This window comes from Pipra filicauda, unplaced genomic scaffold, assembly GCF_003945595.2.
Source record: "Pipra filicauda isolate LSUMZ 115617 unplaced genomic scaffold, ASM394559v2 scaffold19_size4547281_pilon, whole genome shotgun sequence".
In the NCBI taxonomy this organism is placed as follows: domain Eukaryota; kingdom Metazoa; phylum Chordata; class Aves; order Passeriformes; family Pipridae; genus Pipra; species Pipra filicauda.
Window position 1 is genome coordinate 172,700 of NW_024104309.1, and position 24,354 is coordinate 197,053.

General features: G+C 39.0%; 1 protein-coding gene across 2 annotated transcripts in view; it reads right to left on the minus strand.

The window, feature by feature from the left end:
• The window catches only part of FAF1 (Fas associated factor 1), a 157,035-nt gene extending 132,746 nt beyond the window's left edge, over positions 1 to 24,289 (minus strand). Inside the window, exons 1-2 of one of the 2 annotated variants that reach the window (XM_027739417.2) lie at positions 24,049 to 24,287; positions 6,971 to 7,039 (exon numbers count right to left, since the gene is read on the minus strand). In XM_027739417.2, coding sequence (XP_027595218.1) covers positions 6,971 to 7,039; positions 24,049 to 24,093 — 114 coding nt within the window. In that variant the 5' untranslated portion in view covers positions 24,094 to 24,287. Of the gene's footprint in view, positions 1 to 6,970; positions 7,040 to 24,048 lie in introns of both variants that reach the window. The other variant, XM_039380602.1, reaches the window with a different exon arrangement.
• Between the last annotated feature and the right edge of the window lie 65 nt (positions 24,290 to 24,354).

Genomic DNA, 24,354 nt, shown 5'->3' on the forward strand with positions numbered 1-24,354 from the left:
GTCTTCAATCAAACTTTTACACAGGACACAACAGGATCAGCTGCAATCTCTGCTCTGGTCAAAGTCACATGAAATGACTGTCACAATGGCAACATATTGAACACTTCCCTGCATCTCTTGAAGTATCAACTACTGCTGTTATTAAAAGTCTCAGAAATCAGCAGTTTGGTTTTGGTAAGATCACAAAGACTGGGCTACCTTGCTGCTAGCAGAGGTAATCTTCCTTCCTTGAAGCACTTTACTGAGCTGACAAAGCAGCACACTTGTTTTGCATTCTGCAAGTAAAGAATTTTAATCTCCTCACATGTATTAATGGTGGGTTTTAGGGGTTTGTTTTTTTAATAGATGAATGTGCATACCATGGAAAGCCATACTGTGATTACGACTCCCTATAGATCTGCATATTTCATATAGTCTTCGATGCAGAAAATACATGAAAAGAAAACATCTGTTTTACCTGAGATTAAGGCATTTGAAAGTTAACAAATACAATTAATTTAATACTCATGTTGTTTTTAAGAATTAGCTAGTCATCTTTGCTACCACCCAGCTGGGTAAAATATACAGCATGCATCTGAGCTTACTCAAAGACACAGAAATGTCCCTTTGGAAACTGCAAAAAGCTGGAAATATAGAGAATGAGAAATACAACAATTTTTGCAAGTAGGGATCCCTAAGTTAACAAAAAAATATATTAAAGACTTCCAAAAGGGATTTCTACAGTCCTTTGCGAAAGAAAAGTCCACATACAACTGTGTCCTACCAGGAGAGATTAAGGCTGCAGTTGGACGCACAAGAAACCTGCAACTCCTGTATTTCCTGGAGAACAGGCACCCTGCCCACGGGACACCTCCACCAGTGGGGTGCCCATCCACCAACACTACTTGTGACTACCTAACTCAGACCTTCCTTCTCCCTTTGCTCTGCTGGCAGCAGGGTTGTGAATGCTGTACAGGCAACTCGCTGCTGTAACAGGGGCCATAAACTATCTGAGCTGACAATAACATGTTCCACAGGACACCAAGATCCACAAGAGAACACATGTCCTAAAAGAAGACATTAAAAGCTCCTTAAAAAAATATTGGGATACAAACCTCTGCTTCCCACAGGCAGATGTGACTGTTTATTTGGCCACGGGGAGAATGTTATTAAGGCACAGACAAGCCCGTGTTCCTCACAGGGAAAATCCCTCAGATCTAGTCTTAATGAGAGGAATAAACCCTGAACTTCTCACTAGAACACAAGGTAAAATGTGATGAACATGATCACCATGATGTGAAGTCCTGGTTCCCAGCCACTGAAACACAGCCTGCTTGCAAGGAAACAAGAGAGCTGCTAAACATATGACAACACTGTCTCACATTTAAGGAAAAGAAATGGCCGTGTGCCAAACTTAAATTAATCACCTAGTTTCTGGAGGCAGGCTAATTCCAATCAATAAAAAAATCATACAGAGAGATACCACATCAAAGTTGCAGCGGGGCAAACCAGAGAGAAAAAGAGACAGAAGACATAGTCAGTGTATTGGTTTTACCAACTTGGACTGAAATTTGCTACATGCTGTAAACAGAATTAAGGTAATGGTTAGAAAGCAGTAAGAGATACAAATAACAGATTGTTGATAACTGTCAAGACCCAATGGCCCATTTTTTGCTAGGAATCCCACCTAAATGGGCACCTCCAAGAGAAATAAAAAAGAAAAATTGCCATGTCCTACCTCATTTTACTCAGTTCAATTTTTTTTGTTGTTTTTGTTTGTTACTTTTTCCAAAAGACATTACAAAGAAGAAAATATATACAAAATTAGTACTTACAGTAAAAAAAAAACAACTTGTCTGACCAATAGGAACTATTCTTCAAGAAGTTTACAAGCAAGATGCAAAAAGCCCTCATACACTGTGTAAGTTATCCATTCAAAATTAAAAACTATAGTTGAGAGCTGAAGCTTTATTTAAAAATGTATTCCAAATATATAATTTCTTTTTCAAAGGTACAGAATTGCCTTTTGTCAACTGATTCTTGAACCAGAGTATGACAGGAACTGCAAGTCATCACATCTCCAGGTGCACTAAGCTGGTGGTTTCACTGAAGTTATACTGTGCTTTGATTCCCTACCAGAATACAGAACAACCAAGCCAAGTACAGCAGGAAGGCACAAAGGTCATTTTGAAAATAAAAAACGGATTTTTTTTATACATATAATCATTATACACACATTTACAAACGAAGTGAACATGGGATAACAAACACCCCTCTCCTCTGTTATTTTGATGAACTTTATTTTCTTCTTAAAGCAATGTTAAACGGTACCTACATTACAATGTCTATTGGAAAAGACATGAAATAAAAATAATTTTAAACCAGTGATCAGGAGTAACAATAGAAACGGTCACCTTGGAAAAAGTAGAAAATTAAGTGTGGTGAATACTTGCTTTTCATTCAAAAATCCTGTTCTGATTACCAGTACAGAATATAAAGTCATGCTACATATGAAGGACTTGAGTTTTTCATTAAATCTGTGAAAGGCAGAGCAGACCAAGCCTCATGCACAGATGCAAGCACTGGATTTCAGGACAGCAAAGAGATATCATCTGTGAGATAACCTCACAGATGGTCCACACTACATGAGGTCACGTAGACACACTAACAGGTCATCTCCTTTAAACATGTACCGTCATCATTGCAACAGACACATAGGTGGTATTTTTCACACTTTTATTTTATTGTTTTTTACACAAAGTTTAAGATATATTTATACCATAATTTTTACCTTCACATGCGAAAACAGAAGATCGGAGTTTAAATGGGCAAGCTGTGAAACCATCAGACTTTACAACGGACAGAAATTCCTAACTTCTGCTTTCTCAGACGTTAAAAATTACTGCAAATTAATAGAGCTGAAAGAAATGACACTCAGGAAATAACATATCAGCAACCCTGTAAGCTTAAGAGAGCTGGATCCATTCACAGGAGAACAGTTCCATAAAGATGAATGCTTGAAGAAATCATTATATTATCTATGTTGATCTTCTGTATCTCACAGAACATCTGAAACATTTCGTTGCCCGACCTATAATAAGCCCTGTAATTAGGCTACAGTGTTCTAACACAGAAAAACCCTAAGCTGTTCTATATGCAGCAGACCACCACAAAGGCCAAGTCACATGCAACAAAGGGGAACTAATTATTGGCAAAATTAGACTTCATGATCCCACCAAGCAATTCATACACTGTTACCACATATGAATTCCTCTGCAGCACTCTTACGGTCTATTTGATTTTAAGCACTTAAACAATGCCAAGCAACCAAACATTTTATGAAATACAGTTTGCTATACTGCTTCAAACAGCTACAAACATGATTTGAACACTATAAAACAAATACAACAATGAGACATTTAAATCCAGTTTATTTAGTACCAAGTTGAAGATAAATTAATGGCAACTTATCCTGTCTTAAGAGTATCCCGTATAGAGGAATATGGGTGAAGACTTCTAATTGGGGGTGAGTAATCTTTAAAAGTTCAAAAATAGGAAGCCGATGTTTCAGTTCTAAGCCAAAAAGAAAATGGAACTCTGATTCTTAATTTAAAAAAAAAAAAAGTGGTTATTAGAAAAACTAAACCAAGAAAGGAGTTCCTTTCACTTAACCCAGGTTTGGCTTTGCTTAAGGGTAAAACAAAAACAAAAAGATACCAAACACAGTAACACTCAAATAATAGTAAAGACACTGGTGACATTTTAAACCTTAATACTAAAATCTAGCAAGACCGGGGGGCAAAAAAGTATGGATAAAATAAGCAGCAGGAATATAGCTTCAGTGCAAACAAAGTAATCCTTAGAAAAGCTTACACAAACACGTAATACTTGTAGCACAACATAAGAAACTTGTTTTGTGAACTTTATAACCTCTGCTCTCTCTCTGCATTCTGATGTACTTCTCTGTCAGCCCATGTCAGTACTACTTCCCTGTTTCTGTTTGGGATCCTTCTGCTTTCCAACTCCCCAGGACTGCTTGCTCTTGGTTGTTTTGGCTGAAGTCCCAGAGAAATAACAATGCCCTTGAGCTGAGTGTCAAAGAGTTCAAGAAGCAACAGGTGCCCAAGGGATTCTTCAACCTGGGTCCCCTGCACAGCCTCTGATAGTGCGTGGCTTTTTTCCCCAAACAGGAAAATGGAATTGAGATATAGACAGCCTGAATGAAAAGCAAGCAAGCAATCTGTTCAAGATAAGAACTTCCTTAACTTATGTTTTTGGGTTTTCCCCCTATTGCTGCAAGAGTGCCCCTGAACTTTGGTTGACAAAGGATTGCTCAGCTTTCTACTTCTTACTATACTGGATCTCTCACAGAAGATTTCCTGATCAAACACTGAGCTCTGATTTTACTTCCAACATCATGGAAGTAAAGGAATCCATGTTTAAAACCCTCTGAATCAGATGCACAAACAAAGTGAAATTAGAGATGACAGAGATGATGTTCTTCCTATTTACCTACTGAGAGCCAAAGGATGATGGAGGACCCCCCCCCCCAAAATCATCACTACTTCACTACTTTCTTCATAATCCGTGAACCAAGTCCTACAAGTTTTGTTTTCCTTACAAATAAAAAAAAATGTTTTGTTCTGAATTGAATGACATATTTAGTGCCAAAAAAAAAAAAAAAGGATTTTTTAAATTTTCCATCTCAGCTAAAAAACTCCAAGACCTTTTGGTTGAATTAAAACAAAGCCTTCTCTCCTCCCCAGTTTCTTGGCACTGCATCTGTACTTCACTGCTGTATCAAAGGTATAAAAATCCCTAACACATACACACAAAAAAACCACCACCACATACGGATCATACATTTTTCATTCTAAAACAAAAAATGCTACATTTCTCATAGGTCCTGAGCCTTTCTTCAAGTACTTTTGAAGTGCTAAGATCCCTTGCCTAACAGAGATGTTTGATTCTCTCAAGTCAGCACTCCTTTTCTTCTTACAATCACATTTCTTTTATCTTCTCTTTCTTCACTCTTCTGCTTCTATCTCCCTGTTAGTTTAGCATGATTTGGATTTCACTCCCTTTTTCACAAGAAGGCTGCTTTTAACAAAAAGAAGCCAGTGTCCTACTACTGACAGACCCTTAGGGCATCTTCTTCACTTACACTCTCTCCAGTACTGGTTTTTTTTTTCCACAACTTACCATTTCCTTTTCACAGACACCCTTCTCATTCATCTTCTGTTTAGTTTCCATATTTATGTACTTTCCTCAAGTAGCTCTTGCATCCCTAATTTTTCATCCTTTCTCACTTTCCCTATGCCTTTTTTAAGCTGGCACTTCTGGGTCATTACTTCTTTTCCCATCGTATTCTACTTTAGATCATTTAGTAATCACTAATAAAATTCAGTATTTAAAGGTATTCTCATAGCCATTGTCATAGCTTTAGATATTTCACTCTACTTTCTGCTCATTCTGGAGTCTCAGAAGAGACTTTTTTGTTCTGATCATTCTTCATTGCAGTTCTCTCATTCAACCCAACCCGCGAGCATTTATTGTAAAGGAGACAATTTATAAATCCCCCAAAACCACATCCAGCTGACTTAATGTATTGTACTGGGAACTTCACAACCCAAACAGAATGCATAAGGCTATTCCTTGCCTTCCAGTAAACATTTTAGTTTTCAAACCAGCTCATGCTACAACAAACTGCTATGACAAAAGATGTTTTAACTCTACCACTCTGTCAACACACACTTGGGTTTTTCTGGCTGAAGCCACTGATGACAGGCACTCCCCTTTTGCTCACTGGTGTCTCACTCTTGGTTGTACCATGATATGTTGCAAAATAAAGACTGTATTCATTTTAACACATAGGTTCAAGTGTTGTGAGTACTTATTGGTTTTTTTTACAATAGGTTACAATACTATATGTCATTTCAATCATTTTGCCTTAAAAGAAACACAATATTCATTCTAACAAACTCAATTTAAAACCCCGCCCTAACCTCTGTGATACTTAGTTTGAAATTACTAAAACATTAGGGAACATTCCAAAAAATATGCTGGAAATACACTGTGGCAGACAGTTGACACTGTCACCATAGCCTATTTTGGAAAATCTAGTATTTTTTAATGATAACTTTCTGATAATTTGGACTGGTCCAAAGTTCATTTGGGAAAGAAAAAAAAAAGAAAAATAAAAAGGATGAAATCATATTTGAAGGAAGATCACTTGCTTTTTAATTAAGTTTGTTCTTTTTTACACTTTTAAATCTTAATAAAATTAGTAGTTTCTTTATTTACTAATCCTATGCAGAGTCTTAAAATATCTAAGACTATTTTGCCTGGGTTTATTAGTTTCCTCCTATTTCTCTGCACATTGAACCTTGTTACAAAATAGATGACAGCTTTTTTAGGATGTTTGTTGTTTTTCTGTTTGTGTTTAATGGTGTCTGGATAGCACCAAATCTAAATAAGTTATGGCTTTAATAATCTGACTCAATTCTGCATATCCACTAACAATAGAAGAGCCATGATCTTATTTTTAAACTAAAAGCACATGAAAAATTGAAGAAGTTGTTTCACCTTCCATTTCTTACAAAGGCACCTAAATCCTCAATATCCCATGTGTGTATACATAAGAAGTCTTCTAAGAATGGTACCCTTAATAATACTTCTTAAAAAATGATACCTTTAAAAGGATACTAAACACAATATGAAACATGGATTTAGAGGACAAGAAAGAAATCAAAATAGCCTGAAGACAACCAGAGCAGACCAGGGTAGAGAGATCAGGGTGTACAACCCAGAATAATGTTTACTTAGTGATGAGGCTTTAACAGACCAGAAACAGTCTGCACACAACAACCTGCTTGCCCCAGCCATAAAAGACACACCCAAATTTGAAATAAAGCTACCAGTTGTCTCAGCAGGATGGCATGTCACTGTTACGTGGGGTTGATCTATGAAGTCATTTTCTTAGAATACTTACCACTAAATCCCAGTTATTTTGTTCAAGCAACGTTATAGCTTCATCAATATTTTCAATACCAGTACAGGCCTAAAAATGAAAAGAAGCAGTAAACAGAATTAAAAGCATTGATCAAAATCAGAGTATTAACACTTATAATTTAATTAATTTCAGCAGAATGACAGGAAAGGTATAGGTCTTTCATTTTTGTTAGGAGAGGGTAATGCAGAAATCAGGATTTCAAGTTTTAAACATCAAACATTTGGACGTAATTCCCTGTTCCACCAGAGGATTGTTGTGTAACCTTGAGCAAGCCACCCAGGGAAGCAAGATAAAGTAGTTACTTGTAAAATTAGGACAACAGTGCTGTCCCATAAAGGTGTTTTGAGAATTCCACATTCAAAACTGTGAAGCACTACTTCAAAAGGGAGCACAAAAAAACTTAATACTTTAAAATGATGTTTAAAATAGCTGAAATATTTTGTCTAAAGCCAGGAACACATTATATAAACCCTACTGCCTCTACCATCATCTTATACCCCTACTCACTCTGAGTATTACTCAGTGCAGTGTAAGAGGAAAAGATGCTGGCAATTACGAACTTTTGATGATCAAAGTGATTAACCTACTACTGCACATACAAATGAGCACCCCTTGTGAAACTACTTAAAAGTAAGACTATATAATGAAATATTTACAATGTTTTTATTTCAAACAAAACACTTGCATATTGTTCTAACCCTATACTCTAGTTCAAGAAATCTAATACAACAGCATTTTTAGGTAATGCTAACACCCCACTAAACTATATTGTAAATTGAGCTTAATTCCAAATATAAGAGCACCTCTACTCAGCAAAAACTGTGATGCAACATCCTGCTGCCTTTTTTTGATACCCATACCCTTTCAACTATTCACTTCAGCAGCCAGAGCATCACTATTCATTCTGCCACATATTTGCTACCATTCACATTGAAGGATATCTGATGTATTTCACCAGAAGAGAAAAAAGGAAATATTTTTTTCCTGGAATTTATCCTGCATCCTAACCAAAGCTGTGCTCTGTATTCAAGAACACAAGAGGAGTTCAGAGTTTTACAAGATCTGAAACATGATCGTGCTTCTTCTGCTCTACCACAGAGTTACATAAAACATTTATATAAAACTGATTAAAAAAAAAAAACAAAACAAACCTTTTAACAGTAATAATACAAAGCTAGATAGCAGCAGCAAACAGATCAGTTTTCCTGATTCCAAAGACATATAGTCCTGTTTCCCCTTTATGTGATAAGAGGAGGCCAGACACTTTTTTTCCTCCCAAGACATAAAAAGCCACCAGGTTATATATTTCCCATGCTCTGACTTTTCTCCCAGTTTCCAACAATGAAGACATAAAAAGAAGAAATCACAGAGAAATTCAGTTCTCTCTTCCCAAATTCCACACTGACAAAGCACTACGTGCGGTATGTCAACACAAAGTGGACCAGTCTGGAGGACCACAAGGACCACAGGATGAAATCAGGGACAATTTTGCCTGCAGAAGGGAGGCAGCAGTTTCTATTGACAGCCAATGCTCTCGTGGCCAGATTGATTCTCTCTGTAACAAGACAAAATTTCTTCCATTGCTCACATCATGTTAATAGTGAATTTCACCCACTTTGCATTGGGAGTGCTAAAAAACCATTTTGCTCTTCCAAAGTATAATTTTTCCTTTTTTGTCCATTACTTCTTGCAGTTACTTCTGAAGGTAAAAATGAGACAACATTTCAACACATTACCTTGCAAATCTTTATATATTTATAGCCAGTTATAACAGGTAAGCTCAAGGAATGCAGGGCTTGAGCTTGTCATTTCTGAAATCACAGGAGGGCTCACACTACCAACAACCTGCCACTAAAACTGAGGCTGATGTCTCTGCCACAAAGTAGTCTTTGAAAAAAAAAGTTTTGCAGAAGTGACAGCCTGAGATTCTGTTTACATTAAGTACACTTAATCTGGTCATCACAGAAATCAAGAGTTCCTATTTCTCATTTATCAGCCTTGCAAAATCTGCATGACCTTTTGAAGAACTACACCATGTTCCAATCTGCAAGAAGTACTTGACCAACAATGTGTTGTTCTCAACCCCGGGCTGTGTAGATGAAGTTGAGGACGTGGTACCCAGAATTCAGAGCTCAAATACTGGTTTTAGTTGCCCCTTCTTTATATCAGCCCTACTGCTCAGCTGACTTTCAACTGTCCATATGCCCACTCTTAGCTCATACTAACTGCAAATCAATTCAGCTCACTTTAGCATACTCTTATTTTGAGAAAAACTAAAGAAAATCAGCTTACCCTTCTGCCAGAGCACACAGTGAAAGGAGTTAACTTATCACAGTAAAGGCAGAGTAATTAAACAACTAATTCACTTGTGTGCCTGCATCCTTCCTAAATCATCTTGTTGATGATTTACAATCTAAAACAGAAGCCTGCTCTTGCTCTCTTAGCAATGCAGAATCACTGGGTAACAAGAATAGACAGGTGTAAACACAAACTGAAAACAAAAATCATCCGAATTCTTAATACCTGAGACAAGCAGTTTTGGTTAAAATCTTTGCATCATTTTTACAATCCCCTCTAACATTTGATTTTGAGGAGTTCTATCAATGTAACCACAAAACAGACATTCCAAGATCTTCCTCAACACCCTGTTAATGTTACAGCTCCAGCAGAGTCTTTAGAATCTTATTACTTCACTATTTCAACATTCAGACACTACACACTACAACATAAAAATCCCTGTATCAAGTCATAAGCCATCAGTATGACCAAAAACTCCCACCAACCAAAAATTGAAGTTGCTTCCTTTTAACTGCATCATGTCATGCAAGATAAATTAAAATCATTTGGTTTGCATGTCTTTGATTTTCCCTATGAAATTAAGCACACAAGACAGGCAGTCCCTCACTGGCAAGTGTGACATGATGTCAAAGACTCTGCAGTGACAGGTTAGTCCCAGAGCAACCTGTCCTGCTTCTGCCTTTGTTTTCTTTAGGGAAACACACCCAGGAAACCAACAGGTTCTGTGAGCAATGGAATTAAAAAAGTCTGGTTCTTCCTGAGACTGTCTCTCATCCCTCATTGCAAGGGCTGATTTTAGCTTTTCCTATGGCTGGAATATTTATAAGAGCTTCTCTTAATGGACTCTTTCCATGTCACCTGGCTGTATTTTCATTAGATTTGAAATCATTTCATTGGTACAAGTCCAGGGGACACCTGGCACCTTAAGGCTATAGGCCTTACTTATCCAGGAAGGCAGACTAAAAGAGAGGGTTTAATTATTTACAAGACAAAGATTTTTTTTTCCTCATGTTTATGCCTTTCATTCTATCCAAGCAAGAAACAAACAAACAAAAATTTAATAGGAAAAAAAGACGTTAAATATGTGCAGACAGAAGGGGAAAAAAGACCTTCAAAAATATATCAAAGTAGATGAGCTCTAAATATACAAAAATATATCTTTGTTATTAAGCAAGTAAAGTGATACTAGCTGTGGGGAATTGTTTTTGATTCACACATTTTATTCAGCTTTATTTTTCTGAGAGACCTACCTAATAAAAGGCGTTCGGTATTTTAAAAGAAAATTCCTGCCTGAATACAACTAACTCTTTATTCAATCAACAACCAGCACATCCTCTAAGTCATCAAACTGAAAGAAGCAAACCACCACAGAAAAGGTAAAACCTTTAAGGCTCACTGATTTATAAACCTTTACACATCAGAAAGAAACCAAAGAAATTTTCTTGGAGGACAAAGGAAAAGACAGAAGGTCCTTCTCCTCCTTCTCTCTGCATTTCTTCTAAATCTAGAATAGCATTTTAACCATTCACAGCTCCAGCTCCAGAGACTCTTGCAGTCACTTCAGTGCTTTTCCAGACCACATAAGAGGAAAATGAATGTGAAAATGAGAAAACTATTTTTTTTGCACTGAATACATAAAATCAGATTCTGAAGACAAAGTTATTGAATGTTAAAACAATTTTCTTAGCATCCTGCTTTTCCAGGCCAGGTAAGTGTTTCCATCAGGCAGATTGGGATTTGTACATAACACAACTTCGAAGTGCTTCTCCACATTTGTTTCCAGGTAGCTTCACATCACCTTAGCAATGGAGACCCTACCCTTGGAAAGTTTCACAGATAACCATTAGTGGTCCTAGTTAACTGGCACAGTAACCTTAATCACTGTTATATAAAAGAAGCAAAGTAGTCACTGAGGAAACAATTCAGTAGGAGAAAAGTTGGGAGGGCAGACAGACTTCCAGGCATTTGAGACAAACCCAGGAGCCGCTTCCAGAAAGCCACAATGCAGGACGACAGACTTGCTCTTCTAAATGCCTTGCAGTGTGGTCTGACCCCAGCAGCCGTAACAGCTGGATCTGGGCTTTGGGACCCTCTGTGACCCCCCACCTCAACAGCACAGGCTTCAGCCTACCTCCACATCCCAGGGAAGCAGCTGCCTTCCCCATCTGGCAGCAGCTGCTCCTCCAGCACCTGCTGCAGGGATCCAGGCAGTTGTTCCACAGCGGAGCTGGAAGGGACAACTGCTGCTCCCAACACAGAGAGCTGGGCTGTTACTGCTGCACCAGCCGCCAGAGCAACAAGCAGCTGTTGTTGACTCAAAGACAGAGTCAGGGTACTGTTGCCCTCGCAGACAGTGGGTGGCAGTTGTTGCACAGAAGCTGGGAGCAAATGGCATTTGGCAGCAAGGCAGAATCTGTCTCACCTGTGGCATTATTCCCCTTCTCGCCGAGGCAAAATGCAGCAGTCAAAAGTATCTAGAAGGCCACATTTGGCCAGTAGCTGGATATGGAGGACTTAGACGTCTGTCTCCCTCAACATTCCTGTTGAACAATTCCCTATTTCCTCTGGCTACCAACAGTAGCTATATTTTCTCCAAAAAGGGCCCGACTAAAGCTAACCCAAACTAGGCCTAGAACATTTCACACAACAGGTTCAGGCCCATTAAAATCAGGCAGACAGATGGCTGTGAATTACACGGTGCACCACTCTCTCCTCTAACAGTCAGATGAAAAAAAAACCCTCACTTTGTGCCTAACTAACCTCTCCATGCACTCTGCAGGTAACATCCTCAGCTGCAGCCTCCTGCAGCAATTTAGGGCAGATGCAAATACAGGTACCATGCTCAGTCCGCAGAACCAAAAGGATAAAATTGGAGTCATAGCTTTTGGTACCCAGAACAGCAACAAATTTAGACAACCGATCTCCAGGGTAGAGTCACAGCACTTGTCAACTACAGGCTTTTTCCCCCCTCTCACTAATATCACATCCATCTGTCTCAAAATAAGACTAAGCTACCGTGATTCAATCTGCTGCCTGGTCCTCAGACATCAAAACAGCTAATACAGACTCTCCAGTGCTAGGTGAAACAGGAGAAAAGAGCTTTCAGTATTTTGTTGCAACTTTAGCTCTGTCTCCATCATTTCAATATTTACACAAAGCTACGGTGCCCAAAGAAACAACTACATTAAGGCTTCAAAAGATTCAACAGGTCAGACTACCTAGGAAGAATAGTAGATCTACTAGAGTAGTAGATCACCTACAAAAACCCAGGAAGTTGGCATTAATACACCTCCATCCACTGCAACTGCACAGACAGCACCCTAGGAAGTGCTTACTTTTGAAAGCACCAAATAAATTTATATCACTAGATACAGCACACAACTACAGTGTACTCTATTCCACAAAGATATACGAGATTGAAAGAGAAATCAGAAATGCTGGCAAAGAACACATATTGTTAAAAATCAATTCACTATCCCTTCAGTAACTTACTCTCACAAGATAAGAGAACCCAGGAGCATGGAAAACCCTTCCTGAGTCCAGGCCACAAACCTGCTCAAAAGGATGGCTCAGCTTCCCAAGTCAGTAAAACAACAAACTACTCAGAGCTGTTCTCTGCATATGAGATATAGCAAAAGATATTGCTTATCTCCCTCCATACTTCCCCTGCAATATAAGCAAAATTTACCTTGCTGTTTTATTCACCTCTTCAATTCAAACCAGATAGATCAGTTCACAGACACACTTCAACTCTCTTACAGGTTTTGCCTATTTCCAAAAACAGAGAGCCTACAGCCTGTCCTGGGCAGTTTGTTCCAGTGCTTCCCCACCTTAACTGGGAAATTTTTTCCCATATATTTAATTATAATTTCCCGTGCTGTAACCTATATTCGCTGCCTCTCACTCTCAGACTGTGCAACTCCAAGAGAAATTTGATTCTGTATTGTCTGCTATCACCCACTGTATAGCTGAGACAGCAACTAGATCCTCCCTTAGCTTTCTCTTCCAGGCTACACAGACACAGCTCCCTTAACCTCACCTTTCAAACAAAACACGCTCCAGCCTCCTCCCCTCCTCGGTAACCCTTCACTGGACTCGCTCTACTTTCTCAGTGGAGGGACTGATATTGGACATGGTACTCCTGGTAGTAGTGGTGTCACCAGTACAGGGTGAAAGACTGGCCTCCCTCCATCTCCTGGCATAGTAGTGCAGCCCCCTATATGGCTAGTACTTCTTCTAGAAGAATCCTTAATTCCCTTTCTAAGAATTCCTAACGTAAGTCAGGTTTCTGGAGGTAGGGCTTTTAAACAACCTAGCCCCAAGTTTACTGTTTCTACAATCAAACATAGTACCTTGCTTCCTTTCCCCATCCATTATCAGAATGGCTCAGTAAACAAAGATAATAATTACAAGGCTATAAAGCACCAAGAGCAGCCACAGATTGTGTCCACTCAAACCCAGAAATATTTAAAACACTAATTCACCTATGACATATTAGTAAGTCAGAAAATTTTCTTTAAATTCACACATACACTGTTGCAATGGCAGTTACTTCAAAGCAACTGAAACAAAGCATAACACTTGCTCCTCCAAAACAGGTAAAGTTAAACCAATATGCTCAGCCAAGCAAGTAAAGGTTTTAGTACCCCAATAACAAATTTAGGATCCATATATAACTCCCCTCTGGGCTATCGAGAGATGAAGCACATTCAGACACTCACAAATGATATTTTTTTGGTACCTCAGCTCTTCTCATCTCAGAGTTCCACCTGTCTCAGGACCACCTCCACAGACTGCAACACCAGCTACACACATATGCTTCTGTGGCATCTCTGCTCATTCTAACCTTTCAACAACTTACTGATATATCAAGACTATTCTTATTATGAATCATCCACAGTTATTAAATTAACTCTTACTTCTTTCTGTTTCAGACAAACACTTGAAAAAAACAACATCCAGGCATATCGACCAAGACACAGACTGAAAGGTCACCTGCTGTAAGCTTCTAAATGAAGAGATAAGAATGTTTCTCTGTTTTTACATAACTCAGAAGACCATCTGGTAAAAATTAAGCAGATTCGCCAGCTGTTCGTTTAGCAAAAACAAACTAATACACTTACCAGTATCAGAAATCAAGAAAGGGTTTTAGGCAAATATGCCAGGATAAAGTTTGCCCAATGCACTTTAACTCCCACACCCAACTATTTACAAGCTTCATCATTCTACTGTTTGAGCACCCCCTTAAGCAAAACTCTGAAGTAAGGAAGCATTAGTCTCCTTCTACAGGGGGAAGGGGAGGGAGAAGAAAAAGCTGTATTTCTGAAGGTCACAGAAGACATTTCAACCTATAGCCACCAAGCAGACAGCAGTGAACTTTGCCCATGCTCTGAGTGCAAGCCTTCTGAACAAAGCAAGCAGGGGACAAAGTCTGAACTGGCAGCATGAAGCTCTAACCACTTCTCAGCAGACCCAGCTAATTCGGCACCACACTAACCACTTTCAAACGGTTTCCAGCAGACTGTGAACACTCTCAACACTCTGGAGCAAATTCTGCTTCCAGAATACCACGAAGGCACATCCCTAGGAAGTCCATGAGCTGAGCCAAGACATGAACTCAAGCCTCCCAAGCCCCATGCTAACATTCTAGTGTTAAAGCCACATGCACTACATACAAAGAGCAGTGGTCAAACTGAATTAAAAACCAAACCAAAACAAAAGTCAGTACCATTAAGTAGTACTCTGGGTTACCAAACCCATTTGTCTTTCCTGAGGACTGAAGACAGCCTTTACCCAACAAATACACAAATGTTTTAGTTAGGATTATCCCAAAGTTTCTGTGTTTGTTTAATACTTTTATTAAAGTATCTCAGTGAAGGTAAAACCCCAGGATTTCCCGAATCATAGTCATTTTGCTCTTAGAGTATCTTATACATTATCACATAAGAAAAAAAAACTGATGGAAAACAGAAAAGAATTGCAGGGGTCAAACACACTTTTGCTTAATGGGCATTTGCAGTCATCTCCTTTCTCCTCATTGTCTCAAAACAGCAGAACTTTAAAAACAACTGAAGAATAAATAAAAACCACTTTCTAGATAAGCACACAAAGAAGAGTACTGATCCATACAAAAATTATCTTAACATTCCACAAACACTTTTTTTTTTTTTTTGGTGAAGAACAGAACCAGAAGGAACAGACATATTCTTCAAAACCTGGAAAAGGCATTGCCATGGTTTAACCCCAACCAGCAGCCAACCCACTCACTCACTCGCCCACCAGAGAGATCAGGGAGAAAATCAGAAGGGTAAAAGGTAGAAAACTACAGTTAGATAAAGACAGTTTAATGTGGAAAGCAAAAGCCACACATACAAGGAAAGCAGAACAAGGAATTAATTCACTGCTTCCCACGGACAAGTGCTCAGCCATCGCCAAGACATTAGTCCAAAGATCCCCCTCTTCCTCCTTCTTCTCCCCCACTTTAAATTCTGAGCATGATGTCAGATGGTCCAGAATTACCCCTTTGGTCAGTTGGGGTCACCTGTCCCAGCTGTGTCCCCTCCCAGCCTGCCATGTAGCCCCAGCCTCCTCACCAGCACGGCAGTAGGAAAACCAGCAAAGGCCTCGGCTCTGCGTAAGCCCTGCTCAGCAATAATAAAAACATCTCTATATTATCAACACTGCGTTCAGCACAAATCCAAAACACAGCCCCATACCAGCCACTGTGAAGAAAAGTAACTCCACCCCAGCCAAAACCAGCACAGGCATCCAAAAGAGGGAAACAGAAGAACACACAAATCCCAATCAAGCACAGGTCATACCATAATGCAAATCAACAAGTAAGTGGGGAAAAAAAAAGCAACCAAATATTTCTCTAGAGACATAAAAATTACATAAGCTTTTAAAAGCACCAGGACAAGAAAGCCTGACAGTCAGTCAGTGGGATCAAAGCAAGAAGATGGTAGAGAAGTATTCAAAGAAGGCCAGGGCCTATCAGAAAAGCTACATGAATTCTGTGCACTCATTCACTACAGAGGAACTCAGGGACCATCCCATAACACAGCTACTCTTTACAGAAAAGACTCATCCTACAGTGTCAATAAAAGACATATAGAACAAACAACTAGGATCCAATGATCTCTCCAAAATTTTAAAAGAACTTAAATTCGAATTTTTCACAGCAGATTTTTCTTACAATCAGCCTTAATTGAAGGTAAAATCAACATCACAATCCCACAGTACTGACCTTAAGTTTTTGGGTGAATTTTATTGGGGTACAAAGTAGAAGAGGTTAAGATTTCTACAGTTCAGACAAATTTGACTTCTGTACCATAAGAAATAGCAGAAATTCCAATAAAGTATATAGAATAGACTTAGTATGTATATGTATAAAACATACTAGGGAGAAGTGGACACAGCTCCTATACAGCAAACTCACACATCACAAAACTACTCAGACTTCTCTGAAGAACTTGGTCAGTTGAAGAACAGAAGACTAACTCAAGCTGACATAGTTTATTTCCAAAGTTTTACAACAAACCCCATCATCAAGCTTTTAAAATGCTGACTTCCAGAAACTAGGATGAGGCAAATCCATTCACATTCTGCTCCTCTCAGCTCTTTCCTAAGGACCAGCCACTGCTGCAGATGAGACATTAGGCCAGCTGGGTCTTCGATCTGAGCTGATATGGCACCTTTGACATTTGCTCACACAAACAACCTGACCTTTAAAAAAAAAAAATAATAGAAGTGACTCAGATTCAGTGTTCTTGTCTTTACAAATTGTTTCCTGCAATAGGCAAAACACGAAACCTATATAAAATAACCCAAGGCCTAACGTACTCTATTCTAGTTTCAAAATGTCTCGTAAGAACTTCAGTTTTAATGAATTATCTTTTGAAAGCATAACTACTCCTATGGAACAAAGACCTGCTCAACCAGTTAGACACAGAGGACCAGGAGACGACTATTTCGATAGACCAAACAACATGTACTGCACACATTGAGGCTTTGATTTCCTCCTCGAGCAGGTTCTTTTTACAATTGCACATTATCTATTCAACTCTAAAAAATGGGCTTAATTAGTAGGCATCAATCCAGCCAGTAAGCATGTCATTTCCTTTCATCCAAGTGATGAGGGACGAGTAGAATGTCAGGTACTTCCCCGAGCTTTGTATTCTGGTTCTTACAGTAGTTATAAGAAAGGACTCATCTAATGGCTGCCCCACATATGCACAACTTTATTCACTGACTAGAAAAATATGAAATCCTATCAAAACCATGCTATGTAGTTCCTTAATAAGCTACTACCCCCTGCTTCTAGTGTGGAAGTGTATGAAAACTAGGCTTGCAACACGGTAACTGAACTAAAAAAACTGGCCAAATACAGAGGGAAACTCTACCCTTTCAGGCTTTCCAGCTGCAATGCAATATTCTCAAGATGGCAGATTCTCAAGACCCCTTAAGACACAGCAAATGTCTCAAATTCTCACCACCTCCCACACCTCCCTCCACATAAAAATATGAACTCAGTAAGTGTGTTTACTGTAAATGATCCTTGCTTACCAAGAAATATTAGTAACATGGTATTTTCAACGTGACAAATAACTTTCACATTACCTTTCAATGAAAGTCCATTCTTAGCCTTTGGGAGTACACATAATTAATAATTTCAATAGTATCATTAGCATTGGTTGTCATGGCATTTGAAAAAGGATCCTACAGCTACCATCTCTCAATCTGTTTCAGTGACCTACTAACCCAAATACCTATATGAATGGGCTGATGGAAATGGTGACATGATTACTATGATGTGAAGAGTCTTTCCAAGGTAACTGAATGAAAAGAACAGTCTTTCTTTCTAAAGACAAATTGGTGCTCCAGTGGTAAATTATTTAGGTTCCTACAGCAGGGCTGTAATGCACACAAATCATAGGATCCTCTTTCTTCTCTATAAATGTCAGTTAGTATTTCTAATTAACTGTCTGTCGTTATACAGGAGAAATTAGCTGGCTTTTCTATGAACAGCTATCAGTGAAAATATTCAAGTTATGATGTTTCTAAAAGGACACCACTCTTACTCCAACTTCTAATTTCTGACTCTGGAATCCACTTCACCTTCAGTTTAAAGGCCAGAACCCACTTCACCTTCAGTTTAAAGGCCAGAGCAGTGATTAGTAAATCAAACTAGCCTTGTTCTGATAAACGTGAACTTTGGGATTACAACTAAGCCTAAACGTACCTAAAGAGATGAATAAAGAATAAAGAGATGAATAAATTAATAGAAGTGATGGCCTTGGTAGCAGACAATGAAAATGACAATACCCAAACTAAAACACGCTAAGCATGCAGCATGCCTTTATCATGTCTCCTGGCCCTAAGGCCATTAAAACCAACTGTGTTCCAAACAAAGAGGTCCAATTACCAGTTCCAAAGCTGTGTAATGCACAAAACTATAATGTGATAAAAAGCAATAAGGATTAAAAAGAATTCCAATAAAAATTAACAGGCCTCATAGGTATGAACTTCAACATCCTACAGTGTCCTAAAAAAGTCCTCTTTTTTTACACTGAAAAACATCCCTGTTAACTATTTTAAAATTTAGCTAAGGATACAGTAACCTATATCCACTAAAACAGGTCAGGTGAAGCAGTGCTGAGCATCTGGGCAACCTGACTACAAGAAACCCAGTAGAGCCCACTTTTAACTAAAGATACGCAGTATGAGGGTATAAATAAACAAACCTGTCTATCCCAAACCCTGATTTCTAATCTCTAGAGTACTGGATTTCCCTCCAGCTACTATGGAGAGAGCTGCAAAGCTCAGTTCAGCACCCACTGCACTCTATTCTACAGAAAGGCCACACAAAAGAATGGTTTGGTATGAGCAAGATTGAGGTGTTAGCTCAGAGAGATCTGCACACAAATAAACCCAGATATTTAGGGAGGCCTTCTGATGAAAATGAAGGCCTCCAAGAACTTTAAATCCTTGGAGGAAAGTGTCCTCCAGCTTATGTTTAAACTTTGACTGAAACTCTCTTCAGCACCTCTCTTTTGTTGAGGATCTTGTTCCAAACACCCCACTGAAAGTCTGCAACAAAAGTCAAGAACAGTCCTCTCTGCTCCAGTGTCTTCATGACAAAACGTGCCTTTTTCTTTCAGAAATCAATATTAAGGACATCAACTTTGCTATTTGTTCAAAACCCATGATGGGTGGTTTACACTCAAGGAAATTAGTTAAAACACTCTTTCCAGACCCCAGCATAAGTCACAGTCCAGGACAAGAATCAAGCATTAAAGCTATTGCTGTATCTGCCTACCTTTCTCACCCATCAAATTTTCACACTGGCAATAATTTAAAATGACAGAGAACCTGAGCCAGCATGCTGACACACACAGAAGAAAGGAAAGCTCCCTTAGCACCCCCAGAAAAGTGAATACGCATGTAAATTCTGCACACACACTGCTAGACAGTGAAAACTCTGAGAACAACAGAGATAATCTTCTACAGGGCTGAAGCAGACAAGACCACAAAAAAATAAAAAAACAACAACCAACTTTAAAAATATAATTTATCATTTATTTAACAGCAGTGTGTTAACCTCCAAGTGAAAAAGATTTTCCAGTTTCTTTCATTGTAGTAATTCCAGAAGGAAACAAGTAGTTTGAATTATGGTTAAATCTTAAACAAAACAAAACAAAATATCTGATGTATCAATATCATGGTCAGTTTCATAATTTAAAAAATTATCATTTAGCATGCTCTCTCACTTTTCTGTACTGATGGCAATGAGGTTCTTCCTTCCCAACTCCCCCTTGTTCCTCCTACAAACCCCTGTTTTTATGAAAAAGATTGATATAAAGTTTGGGAAAAAAAAATTTATATACACTTATACACTACTTTGGTGAATCACACCAAAGTAGTCTATTATCCAGTTTAAAAAAAATTGAAAAAAAAATCACATAACTTGGTTTCAAAATGAACATGGATCAAAGACAGAAGGGAGAAGAAAACTATTAGAAATCTGTTGTCTCAACGAAAGCAAGGATTTTTGAGTTGATTTTTTCCATGATGAAGTTCTTCCCAACCTGACTAAATCCTGAGCCACTTATTTATTTGGTCAATGCAAAAACATTAATTCTATGAAAAATTTCCTTCTGAAGCTCGATGTGCCAGATATTCTCGTAATATATGGACACACAGGAGCAAATCCCACAGTACTCCAACCCTCAGGCCTACCCTACACTTAGAACTGTTGTGAGGACAAGCACACAGAATGAATGAAGTGGTCCTAAAGGTGGACATAACTTATAAGGACTAAACAACACTCCTGCTAATTTCAGTCCCCATCCTAAGTGAAGCTGCAAAAGCAAAAGTACGGGTGCTAGCATGCAAAAATATCATCTGACACTTCTGTCATACTCACAGATTGATTTTCATGCCTGTCCCAATTTAATGAAACTTGGTGCAATTGAAGTTTGCAACTTAAAAAGAAAAAAAAAAACCTATTTGCTTCACAATGAAGAACAGATCTCAAACTGCAGAGATCATGAATGCGTTTCTATCACACGAGTACCTGAGTATGCCATTGGAGATGGAAGAACACTTTGCAGTTAAATATAACAAACCAAAGAAGAACAGTGATATTAAAAATTCAGTAGAAAATATATGCCCTATTCCTCCCAGTTTGTGAGGCACGTTGCAGCATCGCTCTTTGACCAATTCACAAGTGCCTACCTTTTTGAAGGATTTATGCTACAAACACAAGCTGATGGGTTTTTTCCTATGGAGTTTTTCCTTTATGCCAATGACACTTTGTGGAGAAATTCTGAATTGCATTTACTGAAAAAGCTAAAACTTGTTTTTGTGCTCAACTCCACATCAGCTACTTGCCCTGAAAACAATCAGACTACTCACATACAAAGCAAAGCTTCTGCATAATCTTTCCTAAGTGAGGGCCTAAGAAGGCAAAGTTAGACAGGTTTGTCATACAGCCCACATGCATGAATACGTACTTTGTGCTCCCTGGGTAACATACAGTAGCCTCATTAAAAAGGAGAGGAAAAGAAAATAATTATAAACCACACAGAACAGGCTTTAATTGTTTTCAGACATTAAGCAAAAATATTCTGGTATATCACTTACTGTGTTTTACTCTATAGTTAAAATATTTCATAAAATTCAAAGGTTTTATGTATAACTATGTATTTATATAAAATACCTTTTTTAAGTATTTCTCTTTAGTACCTCAGAATGCAGAAGTAACCTGTTACAACAATCAGAGCTAAAAAGAAAAAACAAACGTAATACGAGTTACTGCTCTAGCTGAAGTCAATGGCAGAATCCATAACGACTTTGAAAGACACAAAATAAACCCATGAAAACTTTACAAAAGCATCAGGCATTGGCATAATTATGATTTCACTGATTTTTTTAATGGGGAAAGAAAACCCTTTCAAGCTTTAGAAGTTCAAAGACCACTGCTCTATCCCTCTTAAACATAACCTGGGAAAAGTGAGGGTGAAATGGTGATGGAAGGTTTCCCTCCCAGTTAATTCAGCAAAGATTAGCTGAACGAAACTACAAAGAACTGCTTTTGAAATTTCCACTGTGTGCAACATTCTTAAACAAGATACCTCACACAAATATAGAAGATGGCAGCAGAACTCTAGGGAACATATTTATTAATTAAAAAGTACAGAAAATATAGAAGGGAAAATCAAGCAGAATTACTGTGCACGTAATGTTTTTACTTTCCATTTTAAATTCTTAGTGAATGAGTTGTGAATTCCATCTAGTATTTAAAAACTCAAAATCCTTTACTGTTTTGTAACAGTCTAAAGATATGAGGCCTCATAATGACTGACATTGTCCTTTACTAATCTGAAGCTTTAACAGCATGACAATTAACAGTTCAGTGCTTCGAAATCAGGCAGGCACTTGGTATTATTTTTTAAAAAAATAGGACGAAACAGACAAAAGCTGTCTGCTGAAATACAAGAGGAAAGGGTTTGGGTTCTTTTTAAATATGTACGAATATGATAAAATATTTCCTGTGTCCTAAACTGAGACACATTTTGCCATCCACCCTTCATCTAAAACTGATTTCTGTGACTCCACTGCCCACCTGCAAATTTGCAATACTTACTTGTCTTCATGGTACCAGACACTGCAGTTGCTCTTATACTTTTATTAACTGGTTTCAAAATCCAAGCACAAAAATACTGCAAAATAGCACTGACATAAAAATTTTGTAAAGTGTAAATCTGTATTGAAAACTCCATTTAAAAAAAAAATTCTTACATTCACCAGTCACTAACTTCATCACCTGGGATTCCTGAATGTAAACCTGTTCCAGATACTAAGGTGGAATTCAGTAAGAGTCTGTCCTCACTGGTATGAGTGTAGAAGTGGGGTCCCAGTTTCCTTCTGCATGGTGTGTTTTTACTGGAAGAACTCCTTTATGAAACTCCAGCCTTAAAATTGAGATTTCATGCCTTATATACACAAAAGTATCAATAAAGTAACATTTATTAAGCATTTAATAAATATGGTTATAAGATACTCAGGTGCAGAAAGTGACAACACCTCCCCGTTATCAGCTGGGAAACTCCACGTGTTACATCAGGGAGATACCAGATACCTTTTGCAAAAGAGGAATTACATAATGCACGTTACAGTCACCCTACCTGTAGCTCCAAAGAAACATACACACACAGCGAAGGGATTTCTTTTTTAAAAAAAATTAAATAGTTTCACTGCTAACAGCTGGAAAACAGTCTTTTAAGAAGCTGAACATACAGATGGCAGTTTTATAACTCAATCCAAGAATACCCAGGAGCCTCTCCATGTAAGAACAATGACTGTAAATGGACCCTATGGACTGAAAAGCAAATATTAAAAAGATATAATCAAATATTATCTGATACCCTTCCAAGCTGCTTTTGGTTCTGCCCGCTATTTCAAATGCAGGTATCCTCCACCTTTTTGTTTACTTGGCCTTAGAAATACAATATAAAACCAAGCCATATTAAGAAGCAATATCCTGAACAGATTAACGAGGCTCCTGAACACATCACTTGTACTTACAGAAAGACTTTATTTTGGCAATAAGATTCAAGAGCCTGAAGTTAAACTGCAACCCTTTTCTGTAGGGAGGAGGAAAGGTAACAAACAAGGTTTAGGGGCATATTCCTCCTTTCCACACAAACACGTTGTTGTTTGGAATGGGGTGTGAGGAGTTTTACCGTCATCACAACAGTCACAGGCTGAGGCAACCATGAAGTGAGTGTTGATGCTGGAATGGAAACACCTCTGTTCAGCGCTAATCTGTAGTACCAGCAAGTGATTCACTACAAACACTGTGACACATCGTGAGGAGCGATGAGTTTTGTGTCCTCCCTGGCATTCACCTCTTCCAAGTGAGCTGCCTCACAGCTGTCCCAGGGCCTGGGTGGTCACAGAGGGTACAAACGAGCAAAGGGGATGAAAAAGCTTTTTTGTTTATTTATTAATTAAAAACTGAAACTCTCCAAGTTGAAGAAGACATTTTGTTCACGCACCTTGAGAGAAGAGGGCACATGTTCCCCGTTTCTGATAAATAAAAGAAGAAGGAAGGCGAGAGCGGAGGCTTTGGAGGGTGGGCTTCACACCCACCACCCCGGAGACCTCCCCACAAAGAACAAGCAGCACAGCAACGAGGAGAAAGAAGAAAAGCAGCGAGAGGCCACGGCTGTGCGGCGGCGGCTTGAAAATTTTACCTGGAAATCAGCCAGTATCATCTCCCGGTCCATGTTGGACGCCATTGCAGCCAGCTGCGTCCCGGCTCTGCTCGGACCCGCGCACCTGGAGCCGCTGCCGGCGGGGAGGACGGGGCAGGGCGGCAGCTCAGGAGCTCATGGAGGCGCCGCGCTCCGCTCGGGCTCCCGCGGCGCCCCCGGGCTGCCCCTCCCGGGGCGGAGGAAGGCGGCAGGGGAGGGGAGAGCGGCGGGCCGGGCGCGGGGCCGGGAGCGGGCAGCGCTGCCTCAGCCGCGGGGCCGGGGAGGAGGAGGAGGAGGAGGAGGAGG